This window comes from Bos javanicus, chromosome 29 (genome assembly GCF_032452875.1).
Source record: "Bos javanicus breed banteng chromosome 29, ARS-OSU_banteng_1.0, whole genome shotgun sequence".
Lineage (NCBI taxonomy): Eukaryota > Metazoa > Chordata > Mammalia > Artiodactyla > Bovidae > Bos > Bos javanicus.
The window spans coordinates 38,966,663-38,978,426 of NC_083896.1; the positions used below are offsets into that span (position 1 = coordinate 38,966,663).

Below are 11,764 nucleotides of genomic sequence, written 5' to 3' on the forward strand. Positions count from 1 at the left end.
CATGCTTTCTTAAAGCTAGACAACATGCCAAAATCTAGATTAGCCCAAGTATTTTGCCCTTGGGAAGGCTGATTAAACTGTATTGAGAAAGCAAAAGCGCAAGCAGGCATCTCCCTAGGAGGAGTGAAATTATTAATACGGGCAAAGTTAGCAACTGCTGTTACAGGTGGAGCAGAAGGAAAAACCTCAGACTTGGGCTGTCCGTTGAATGAAATGACCTCCATTCTAAGTGCCTTCAGTTTCAACACATCCTGTATATATATGTCTCTAAGTTGTTTTTCTAAGGATTGTGTCTGATTGAGCATAACATTCTTATATTTCAAAGCACCTTGCATATCTTGTTCCTTAAGCTCATATTCATGTAAAGACTGAATAGTCTTTACTTCAAAATCAATGTTATGCCCTTCAATTTGTTCTATGATTGCCTGTATGAGTGACCATGTAACCCTTGCCGATATGCTTGCAAAACATTACTTTTAACCCTTTTCTATATGTCTAGATAGAGTGTCCCCTCTTCTGGGAACCATGAATTGTTCCAGTAAAATATGATAGCAGTAATTCAAATGATCTCTTGAGATATTAATACCATTTTGTTTCAGAAAATGATGCATTATAGAAATGAAAGGAATCTTATTGCTATGTTGTCCCATCCTGCTTACCTCTTTCTTCAGGGCTTGTTGCTTTGTTCAGCCTTCCATTCAAGCCCCTGTTCATGGCACCACTTGTGGGGATTTTCTCCCTGGGACTTGGAAACAACAAACCAGAAAGAACAACACTCAGACAGTCTCTTGCAAGGACTGACAAATTTGTTTCTGCAGTCAAGCCTTTTTATAGAAGCAGGAACAAAGAGCTTAGAGTATATGGCCAGCAGAATATGTATGGGGTTAAGACATAATCAGTAAAAGATATTTCAAGGACAGCACGTTCTAAATGACCCAGGTGTTTATCCCATGACCCATTCTCTCAAGCAACATCTTTAATATTATTAAATCTTGATGCTGAGCATAGCTAAAAGCAGGAGATGTTTTTCAGCTATCGCAAAGCCTGGGTACTTCTGGCCCTCCGCCATTTTCCCAAGGACCTTCTCCTTCAAGGCTATTTTGTGCTGCACTTCCCAACAGCATTGGAGGCAAGAAAGGGGAATTCTGGGCCCTGGAGAAGTGGGGTGGCTCAGGGATCCACTGGGGCCACCACTTACCAAGTAGGACTGGAAAGGACAGAGCAGGCATATGTGGCAGAGAGCTGGTGACTGGGGTGTGGGAACAAGAGGGAACCAGCTCTGCATGAAGTACCTCACCCAAAATCCCCTGGAGGAGAAGCCCAGTGATAAGATCATCTGAGATGGGACAAAGAGAGTCTATTTCTTATCCCTTATAATTCCTCTGAATGAGGAGGTGGTGGAGTTGGTGAGCCATCACAAACTCTTCCATGGCCTAGACCATCTGTCAGTCGCTATCCTTGGGGCTGCCTCTCCCCAGCTTCAGTCATGTAGTTCTGGAGGAAATTGACAATCATGTGTGCTGCTGAGTTGGGGCCAAAGACCATGTAAAGCTAGTCATAAGACCCCATGTCCCTGCCAGGATGGCTGATCTAGTGCTGTACATGTGATCTGAGGTGGGTCATTCAGAGAACACCCTTGAACTCTGATGTCTGCAATCTTCTTTCCTTACTAGGTGATGCCTTCAGGATTTAAAACCCTAGGGCAGGTAGCTTGAAATCCCTCACTAGGTGTAGAAGCCTTAAGGAAAAATGTTGCCAGGCTAAGACCATCAAAGTAGACTGAAGGGAAAGAGAGAAGGTGAGAGAGAATTCATGACTTCTGATTTCTTGGGTCTAGTCACTGAGATCTTTGTATTTGCTTTGATTCTTGTATCCTGGATTCCCAGAATCATTTAAATGAGTCTCTATTTTCCTTGAAGCCAGTTTGAGCATGGCTCCTTTCAATTTTGATTCAGACTTGGTTCTAGATCCTTCAGTCCCAGACACAAACAGAGGCAACCATTTGATTCAGCACCATTAAGAGTGAAACCCTTTATTCTTTACTAAGAATAGAGTGTGAAGACCACCAAATACAGTTCACCAGCATTCTGGGCAGGAGTGCCCAAAGTGTGAGTGAGTGTGTGTTAGGAGTGGCCTTACTGATTCCTGAACCACTCTAAGCATTTACACTGCCCGTGCCAGGCCAATTCTGTCATTTCCTCGATCAAAGACCGAGAAATACAGTCTCAGGAAGACGTCACCCAGGTACCAGGTCTCTGTAGATGAACTCACTCGGTTCTCTTGAAAGGTGGTATAGCAGCGGCCTCTATCATCCTGGGGGAGTCAGAGACACACACCAGTCAGCATGAGCCCTTACCGGTGACTTCCCCCAATATCCAGAACCAGCACAATTCTTTGTTTTATTTCCCTCTTTTGGTAAGTATCAAGGGGTTTTCTCAGCATCAGAGGATGTCAGAGTTCATCCAAAACCAAAGAGGGCCAAGACATGAGGTTTCCATGAGGAAGGGTGTGGTGAGTGCAGGACTGGGAGTTGGGGAAACAGAGGAATGAAAAAAAACAAAGTCCTACTATAAAGCATAAGGAACTATATTCAATATTCAGTGATAAACCAAATGAAAAAGAATAAGAAAAAATATATTTTTTCTGTGTATGACTGAGTCACATTGTTGTGCGGCAGAACTTAATGCACACTGAAGATTAGCCAATCTTCAATATATATATATATTTTTTAGAAAAGAACAAGTGTGTCCATAATTCCCTTCACTCCCTGTTACTTTTCTTCTCACACCTGCTCCTTGTTTTCTCTGCAGAGAATGCTGGTTCTCCTCCTGCATCCCTACAATCCAAACTTTATTAAAAAAAACAAAAACAAAAAACTTTTTTTGTATTGCAGTATAGCTGATTAACAATATTCTGAGTTTCAGGTGGACAGTAAAGGGATTCAACTTTATGTATCCAGGTATCCTGGTCCAAAGACATCTCTCCCATCCAGGCCATCATGTAACTGAGCGGAGTTCCCTGTGCTACAAAGTAACTCATTGTTGGTTATCCATCTTAAATAGAATAGTGCCCACAACACGTTTTTGAAGACTTAACTCAGGAACTCAGAGAAGCCTCGCTAGGACCACACTCACCCTCTTTGGCCACTCCAGGCTGGGTTGGGTAATGTACTCTGTTTCCCCATACCCACTGGTCAGTCCGTAGCCCTCATCACCCCTCGTAAGTCCCCAGTGCCCCAGTGCAGACCGTCTTGAGATGACATTTGCATGGAATCCAGTGCAGTTTTGCCTAGAAACAAGTAACCCTCCATATGGCTTAATGAGTTTGTCATTTTAGAATTCCTGAAATTCCCTCTCTTCCTCAAAGCCTTCTTGAGCCCATCAGCCTGCTCTGAACTCTCGAAGGGAGCTGACATGAAGCCTCCACCCTGTGACAGGGCTGAGCACTCACTGTGCACCCTTTATTCACCTTATTATCCAACCTCCCCACAGAGGGGTCGGGGACATCAACTCACAGAGGAGGCACCTGGCCAGAGCAATGGGAACATGCAGCTGAGAACTAGGCTGACCATGTAATTTATCATCCAAACCAGGCAAAGTTTGAGAAGGGAACAGAGATTGTTAACTTATCATGGACATCACACTGGGACTGTCACCAGCCATTCTCCTTGTAACATGGGCTATTTCAGGGACTGCTAGAGCTGAATTTCATGTTCATGCACCTACGGGTTCAGATTGAATTGAAACTCTTTGAGGACTGAGGACCTTAGTGTTCCCCTCTCCCTGACTCCCACCATGCCCTATGGTGTGGCATCTCCACATTTATTTCAGGAAGATCAGTGTCCCACACAGCCCTTACTTCTCAAATGATTGGTTTTGTGGGAGGCACTGGCCCAGCTACAGGGCTCAGCAGCATCTGCAATGGGGTGACATGGCCTCCAGAGGGCGCCCTCCTCCCAGCAGTAGCCCAAGGGTTCCTGCAAGCTCCAGTTTGAGAACCAACCTTCAGTATTGTCCTCTCACCTTGAGGATGTAGGCTCGACCTGGCACTGGGTAGTTGATGCCGTTGATGGTGAAGACAATAGAGGGCAGGGTATTGACCTCAGAACATGGAACGTAGTGCTGTTAGAGAGAGAGGGAGAGAGGTTGGCCCTGGAGATGCTTCTGGTGTGTGGAGACTGGGAGTGACCCTGGGGCATAATGCTTCACCTCGGAACCCCGTGGTATGGCACCGATGAGCCTATGGATGTTATTGACCAGTCTTCTTGGACCTACGATATCTGATGTCCCGGTGTCCACAAGGGCCTTGCAGCCATCAGAACAAGCAATAATCTTTCTTTCAATGGAGATGCTGAGAGACAATGGAAGAAAGCAGGCATCAAGGTCACTCTGAGTCTCCCCAGAGTTGTCCCCTTCCCAACTGTCTCCTAAACAGCCCTTCATCTCTTGCCCTCTTTTCCTTTATTCTCGACACAGCACCTTTCTTGACTTCCTCGGATGCAGTACTTGAATATACCAGGATCTTTGTACCTTGACACAAGCTGGTCTTCCTTCCTAGAAGACACCAATCCCCTTTGACTAGCAAATTTCTTCTCATCTTCCAGATTCCACCTTAATTGTATGGTTTTCGAGAATTCTTTGCCCCAGTGTTTATCAGTCTCCTATCTTGGTCACTCTCTGTAGACCCTCATGTCTGTTTCTGCTGCTGCTGCTAACTCACTTCAGTCATGTCCAACTCTGTGGGACTTCATATAGGGCAGCCCACCAGGATTTTCCAGGCAAGAGTACTGGAGTGGGTTGCCATTGCCTTCTCCTTCTCATGTCTAGCATGTACCAAAGTCACAATTCACTATGTGGGCGAGTCACCACATGTACATCTGCATTCTTAGATGTGAGGGTGAGTTTTATTCTCATTGTCTCCCTAAAGTGCCTGAGACACAGTGGACACCCAATGCTTGTCTTTTCAATGAGTGAATGAAGACTGAGAAAATAATAAGAAACCTCCAGAGAGCTGTATCTGATGGGGAACAAACAACAGGTCACAGCAGAGTGAAGATGGAGATTCACAGGGGCAGCAGATTCTCATAGTAGGGGGAGAAAGGGGCTCCTCTGGGATAGTGTGTCTCCCAGCATTGCTCCTACAACCAGCTCAGACCCTGAGACCCTGGCCAGGAAATACATGACTAGCCCACAGAAACTCCAAAGGACAGGTCAGCTTTTGTCTGAGGGTATCACACAGAATCCTATCAATTATGCCTCTTGTTCTCAGGTCACTCCTGGATCCCACCTTCCTGATTCCCTGATTCTCTGTTATAGACCCTGTCCCACTGTGTGCCCAAGAACATGGCGTGTCCTTTTTATTAGTTGCTTTCACATCTTAAGAATGCAGCCAACCTCTCTCCACTCCTGGGTAGCTGCTCCCTAATAAGACCAGTTCTCCCCATTTTCTCAGGACTGTCCCTGTTTTTAAAATGACATTCATCTGTGCTGAGAACTTCCTATGTCCTAGGTAGCCCTGGACAGTCTGTCATCTTATCATAACTCTGTTCAGGCTGGTGAAATTCTCCATGATCCTCTGTTCACCACATTGTAGAGTCCTCTAACCATGGACCCCACCTCAAAGGGCAATGGGTGCAGCCCTACGCCAGCTGCACAGACCTCTCTGGACCCTTTTACAACCCTTGTCAGAGCCTTGCTCAGAAGGCCTGAGGATTATGAACCCATGGATTGTTTGTGTATCTAAGTGCTTGTGTGTTTGTTTGTATGTGTGTTTCCATGTGTCTCTGTGTGTGCTTCTGTGTGTCTGACTAGCTATGCATGTTTTTATGTGTCTCTGTGTAGGTTTAAAGGAGAAGGCAATGGCACCCCACTCCAGTACTCTTGCCTGGAAAATCCCATGGATGGGGGAGCCTGGTGGGCTGCAGTCCATTTGGTTGCGAAGAGTCAGACATGACTGAGCGACTTCACTTGCACTTTTCACTTTCATGCATTGGAGAAAGAAACGGCAATCCCCTCCAGTGTTCTTGCCTGGAGAATCCCAGGGAAGGGGGAGCCTGGTGGGCTGCCATCTATGGGGTTGCACAGAGTCAGACACGACAAAGTGACTTAGCAGCAGTAGCAGCAGTGTAGGTTTATATATGTCTGCTTGTGTGTTTCCATGTGTCTGTCTGTGTTGTTGAAGGTGGTGTATATGTCTGTGTGACTGTGTGTCTGAGAATGCATTTGTGTGTGTCTGCCTGTGTCTATGTACAGTAGTGGGAGCATCACTTGGGCTGACCCTCAGAGGGAGAGGCTTACCGGTCCATGTGTACACTCCAGTCGCCTGCTTGGATCAAGGGTACCCAGTTGAGCTCTCCCTCATAATAGCGGTGGTCCACCCCACCAAACATCACGACACTGCCCTCCCGCTCATCTCTGTAGAGAGAAGAGAGGGGGCAATCCTTGGAGGATAGTAACAGCAGCACTGTCTGAGAGCTGTGCTTGTCCACCCATCAAGGCCCTAATAAGGTCCCTATGTACAGATGCAGAAATAGCATCTGGGAGAGATTGAGATCCAGACTGAGGTCTGTTACTGGCTAGTGAGTGGCACAGAGGAGGTTAGAAGCTGAATCACTTGGCTGGGCACCACCCACTATGTCTTCTGAAGACGCCCTGGACCTCCAGTGACTTGAGTGCTCAGACACCCTCAGAGGACACGATGCTGAAGTGTTTTGGTTTCCCCTTGTCCACCTTGTCATTTTTCAGGAAAATCAAGGCCTAAGGGGAGTTCAAAGGGTGTGAGTTCAGGTTACCCAGAGTTGGCTTCACTGGCCTGTGACCTCTACTGTCCAAAGGGCCACACACTGAGAAGGGACCCCGCCTCTGCTCTCCCTGTCTTGAAACGCCTAATATTTCTTGAACAAGGGGTCCCACACTTTTGTGTCCCACACTTTCATTTCTCACTGGCTCCTACAAATTGGGTAGCTGGTCCTGGGCTCCCAGTGAAATGCTAATGAGGAAGGAAAGATATCCACCATCCTTCTCATTTCTTCTTTATCAAATTCATAAGCAAATCCTAATGCCTTTTCCTTCAACTTGTTTTCTGTTGCCTTCCATTAGTCGTCCTCCTCACTCACCCCACTAGACCGTGTTACTGATCTTGAGCCCAGGAGAAGGGTTGGGTTCCAATAAAATTTTATTTATAAAAGCCAGGGGTGAAGCCAGTTGGGCCTTTGGGCCATAGTTATCTTGGGTTAGATTATCTCTCACAATAGTTCTTTATCAAGTGTTCTATAATTTTCATGCAACTGAAAGCACCTTCAGCTAATTTGGAGAAAGGGATTGTCCATCTCAGACTTACTTGCTCAAGTAGAAGGCAAAAACAGGCTCAGAAATGGCACCTTGATTCTTCAGCTTGTCAAAGATGGGGATGGCTCCAGAGAAGGATATGTTGGGGTAGTTCAAGCCCAAGACACCATCATAAATTCTGCCCTCAAACCCGTATTCCTCAACGCTTAGACCAAATGGCTGGTCAGTACTTACAAGGTTCCCAATCTGTGGGAGAGAAGAGTGTTCCCACTTACAGATACCTGAAGTGGGGCTCAGACTGGGCTGGGGTGCATTGCCATTAGATCATCAGAGAAAAATTGAGGCTGGGCTCTGTCTTCGGTGGCCCACAAATGGTTAGATGAAGCTGGGAGGGGAATTTGGGTTCGATTTGAGATAGGCTGTGCATTTTGTAACATTTGCCCCTCTGAAAAACACCACTGAGTGAATCAAATTGGCCTCATGGCTTCTGTACAGGTGGGGCAACCAAGAGTCAGGCCAGGTCCCATTGGTGCCATCTTATGGGCAAAACCATCAAGAGTAAGATAGCTTTCTCTTTGTCATCACTGTGACCTATGACAGGAATGGACTGCATTCTCTGTAATGTACTGTGGATTCTGCATCTGTCCAGGAAGACAGAAGCCAAAAACACAATCTTGCTTGCAAGGTTCTATGAAACTACTGCCTGGGGAATTCACTTTTGGGGACACGTGCATATTTCTGTGAGTGTGTATGAGAGAGAAAGAGAGAGAGGGGAACTACTCAAGTATTTTGGGGGAGGCAGGCCATAGGTTAATTAGACTCTCAAGGGTCCTCTAGAGTGAGAAATCATTTATCAGACCCCTTGACTTCTCAGGCCCCCAGTTTCCCACTCTGGATACCTGAAGCCCTTGACTGCCCCCAGGGTCCCCAGATCAGTTTTGTCCTGTCCCCAAACACCCCACAGCAACTTCAGTCCTGAAAAGCCAGCCTAACTCCACCTTTTATCACATGTGTGCCCTCAGCAAGGTCCTTGCTGTCTGCACCTCAGTTTTCTCATATGTCTCATGAGCTAATCAGACCACCTGCTGTGTGGGATTGTTGCAGGATTAAACCAGTTATCACCTGAAAATGCCTGGAACAGTCTGTGAATATAAAAGTGGGTGCTTTTTTCCCTTCTTCTAACTCCCAGCAAAATGAACCTTGAACTACTCATGGGCAGAGGAGCTGCATGTCCACACCTCAAGCCACTCTCTGGGTTAGCTGATTTGTTTGCTCATGTGTTACCATGGGCACTGCCTCCCCAGAGACATGATCCTGTGGATAAGATGGCCAATATCTATGGAAGTTAGTATAGGAGGGGTCCTGACAGATGGTGCTGCATCTGTTTTCAAGCAGTGGTCACTCCATAGCCAGTCCTGACTCGGCATTTGTTACACTGTTACCCGAACTGTGTCATGAACAACAACTCCTTTCATTCTCCCAGATCCATAGGTGATCCTGAAGGTCTTATTGGTAAGCCGGAAGGTGGAAGACTGAAGATGTCTGAACCTAACGTGTGTAGCTGCAGACACAAGAGATGAGTGTCATCAGGTGTCAAGGGTGGAAACATGGTGGCAGGGCAAGTAAAGGATGGTCTGGGTATAGTGTATCTGTACTCACAACAGGCTGGACTAGTGCAAAAGTCGGAGGGCACCCACAAGTCAGATGAGGCTGTGTCAAAGACAACCTGGAATTCCTGAGGGGGTGTTCCAATGGTGATGTTACCCATGTAGACCAACTACAGGTAGAAGGAGGGAGTGGGTTAGTGCAGAACTGGCTACCCTCTATTCCCACACTGATGCCTCCCTCTGGGTGTCACATATCTCTTGAGATCACTTTCTAACCATCATGAAGCTCACAGGCTTTGGTCACAGACATATCTGCATTTGATATATTTTTCCTGTGCTACATTGTATGCAGGATATTGACTCAATGACCAGACGTTGAAGTGGTACCTCCTGCATGGGAAGCCCAGAGGCATAACCACTGTGCATCCAGGACTGCTGGACACCCAGGGAATCCTGGTGCCTTCATTTGAGAAGCTCTGTAGTCTCTTCAAACCCAGCCTTAGCACCCACTTCTCCAGGAGATCCTTCTTGATCAACCCCAGCCACTCCCTCTAAACTCAGACCACATCCAATCAACAGCACACAGTTGACACTTTCATTTGACATGTGTATTTACTCTTTGCCTACCTCTCAGGCTGGCATGGGCATTTTTTAAGACATCCTTAAGACAAAATAAGCCCTTTTTCTAAACTAAAAACAGGAACCACAGCGATTCTTATGGCCATACTCAGAATACAGATTCAGTAACTTTTTACTACCATCATTCTTGCATCTGTGGAAACTGAATTCCTCTACCTGGGGATTCACAATTGCTTTGCAGTTGGTTCTACCTTTTGATCAGTGATGGTTCACTCTTCATTTATAACTGAGTGGCTCATTTATTTCAGAAGGAACAATCACCCTCAAACTAATGACACGTCTTTGACACAGAAATGGATGTTTACCTGCCACCTGGTAATTGCCAGGCCCAGTCACAAAGACCAACAGTTGAGGATGAGAGTGCCTTCTCCTCTGGGTGGGGTCCCTCTTTCCAGCGTTTCTGCCTTCTACAGGAACCCAACCCCAACATCCCACCTGGGACCTCCAGATGAGCCCCAGTGCTAGGCTAGAGCACCAGAGGGCGCTGTGGAGTACCATCCTCCCAAAATACTCACATCCTTGATGTTTCTCAGCGGGTGAGTAGTTAGATTTGAGCCACGAAAAGAAATCTGGGACAGACTGTAAGCATGCTCCTTCAGAAAATTGTTCAGCATGTTTTTTCCACTGACGACATTTCTCATGGTCTTCAGTCTCCTTAGAGGTATTCTTTCACCAAGCATTCGACAAAGAAAACAAAGAAGATGCTACAATTAGCTGTCAGTGTTAAGGTATAACTGTTATTGTTATGGCCTTGTGTATTTTCTAACCATTTTTATGAGGCACATTATTATCAGAATTTTATGCATATACCATGGCAAAGACATAGATTTCAATACAGGTTCTGTTCTGCAATCTTGCGTAAGACATATGACCATGAGTGTCTCAGTCTTTCCTTCAGTATAATGGTAGAATGTAACAATACAAACCCTCCAAATAGGATATCTTGGGGATAAGTGAAGTGATGGATATAAGGTACCTGATAAATAGGAAGTCTCAACAATGACATCCATTAGCATTGCTGTTGCCATCCCACTCGTTCCTTCTCATAGAACCTCAAGGAAGGAGGTAGAGGGGAACTCTTATGCTCTTTTACAACTGAGCAATTTTAAATTCCAGAAGTTTCTGAGTTGGCTCTGGTCACACTGCTTGTCAGATACAAAACAATGTAAAACGGTGTATCTTTCTCCAAGTTGAAAGAGAAGAGAGAGTTGAAAGAAGAATGCAAGATATAGGGAACAAGTAAGGGAAATTCAGAGGCTTGAGAAGGAAGTAAGAGTCAAATGAAAAATTAAAAGAAAACAACACAAAGAGAAATACACTCCCAGTGACTTCCAAAGAGATGGAGAGATAAATGACAGTGATACCAAAATGCAGACATAGACATAAACACACTGAAGTAGACAGGGGAAAAAGGGGACACATTGAAAAAAATGTAGAAAAGTACTATTCCACAGGACCACATCAACATCTGCATTGACTGTGCATTGAACAGTTGTAAGGAGTTGCTTTTTCAATAGGTCATGACATGACTGGACCTCAAGATTTGTGCAACCCAAATGTACACCAAGACCTTTGGTTCCACAGTTCCTATAGCAAGTTACTTATCAATAAGTAAGAGTTGAGCTTTAAGACTCTTAGGGAAACATTCCATTACATTCTAAACCTGATGGGTGGAAGAATAATCAGATGAAAAGAAAAATCTGAGAAAGGAATATGATGTGGCTTATAGTCCCCATACTTACTTGACTATGCACTCTGAGAAGGCCACCAGCCCGAGGAGCACAAGCCACTTCATGTTTATTTCCTGGATCCAAGTACTCAGGGAAGATTTGGTTCTTAGCATGTAGTGGTGACCAGGAGCCCCTAGTTATATATGCTCTGACCTACCCTAGTTTTCCCCTTTAGGCCACTAAAAGATCTGAAAAAAACACAAAGGTCTCGATAAAATCTTTACTTTCATCAGTGTGCTTGGTCAGTGGCCTTTGAAGCTTTTCAGAATACAGAGAATTGAACTGTAATCTCTTCCTTGAAGCTTGTCTGGAAAATCAAACTGATCTGCATGGACATCTAAGAAGATGGAGAACCTTGCCTACTTGGAGAAAAAAATGGCTAGGAATATCATGAAAATGGATACTAGGGGCAATGCTCGACACTCGTGGTTTAATGTCATCTTCCTAGCCATTTCATGAGATATGCATTCCTGTTTTTTCATTGGAGATGAGATTGCTAGGA

General features: G+C 45.4%; 1 protein-coding gene across 1 annotated transcript; it reads right to left on the reverse strand.

The window, feature by feature from the left end:
* Positions 1 to 2,149: 2,149 nt before the first annotated feature.
* On the reverse strand, positions 2,150 to 11,375 carry LOC133241859 (pregnancy-associated glycoprotein 1). Its single transcript, XM_061407774.1, has 9 exons — positions 11,275 to 11,375; positions 10,048 to 10,198; positions 8,946 to 9,063; positions 8,729 to 8,847; positions 7,339 to 7,532; positions 6,297 to 6,413; positions 4,209 to 4,350; positions 4,023 to 4,121; positions 2,150 to 2,313 (listed from the first exon to the last, which is right to left on the reverse strand). The coding sequence occupies exons 1-9, from the start codon at positions 11,373 to 11,375 to the stop codon at positions 2,164 to 2,166; spliced, it is 1,191 nt and encodes a 396-aa protein (XP_061263758.1). The 3' UTR covers positions 2,150 to 2,163.
* Between the last annotated feature and the right edge of the window lie 389 nt (positions 11,376 to 11,764).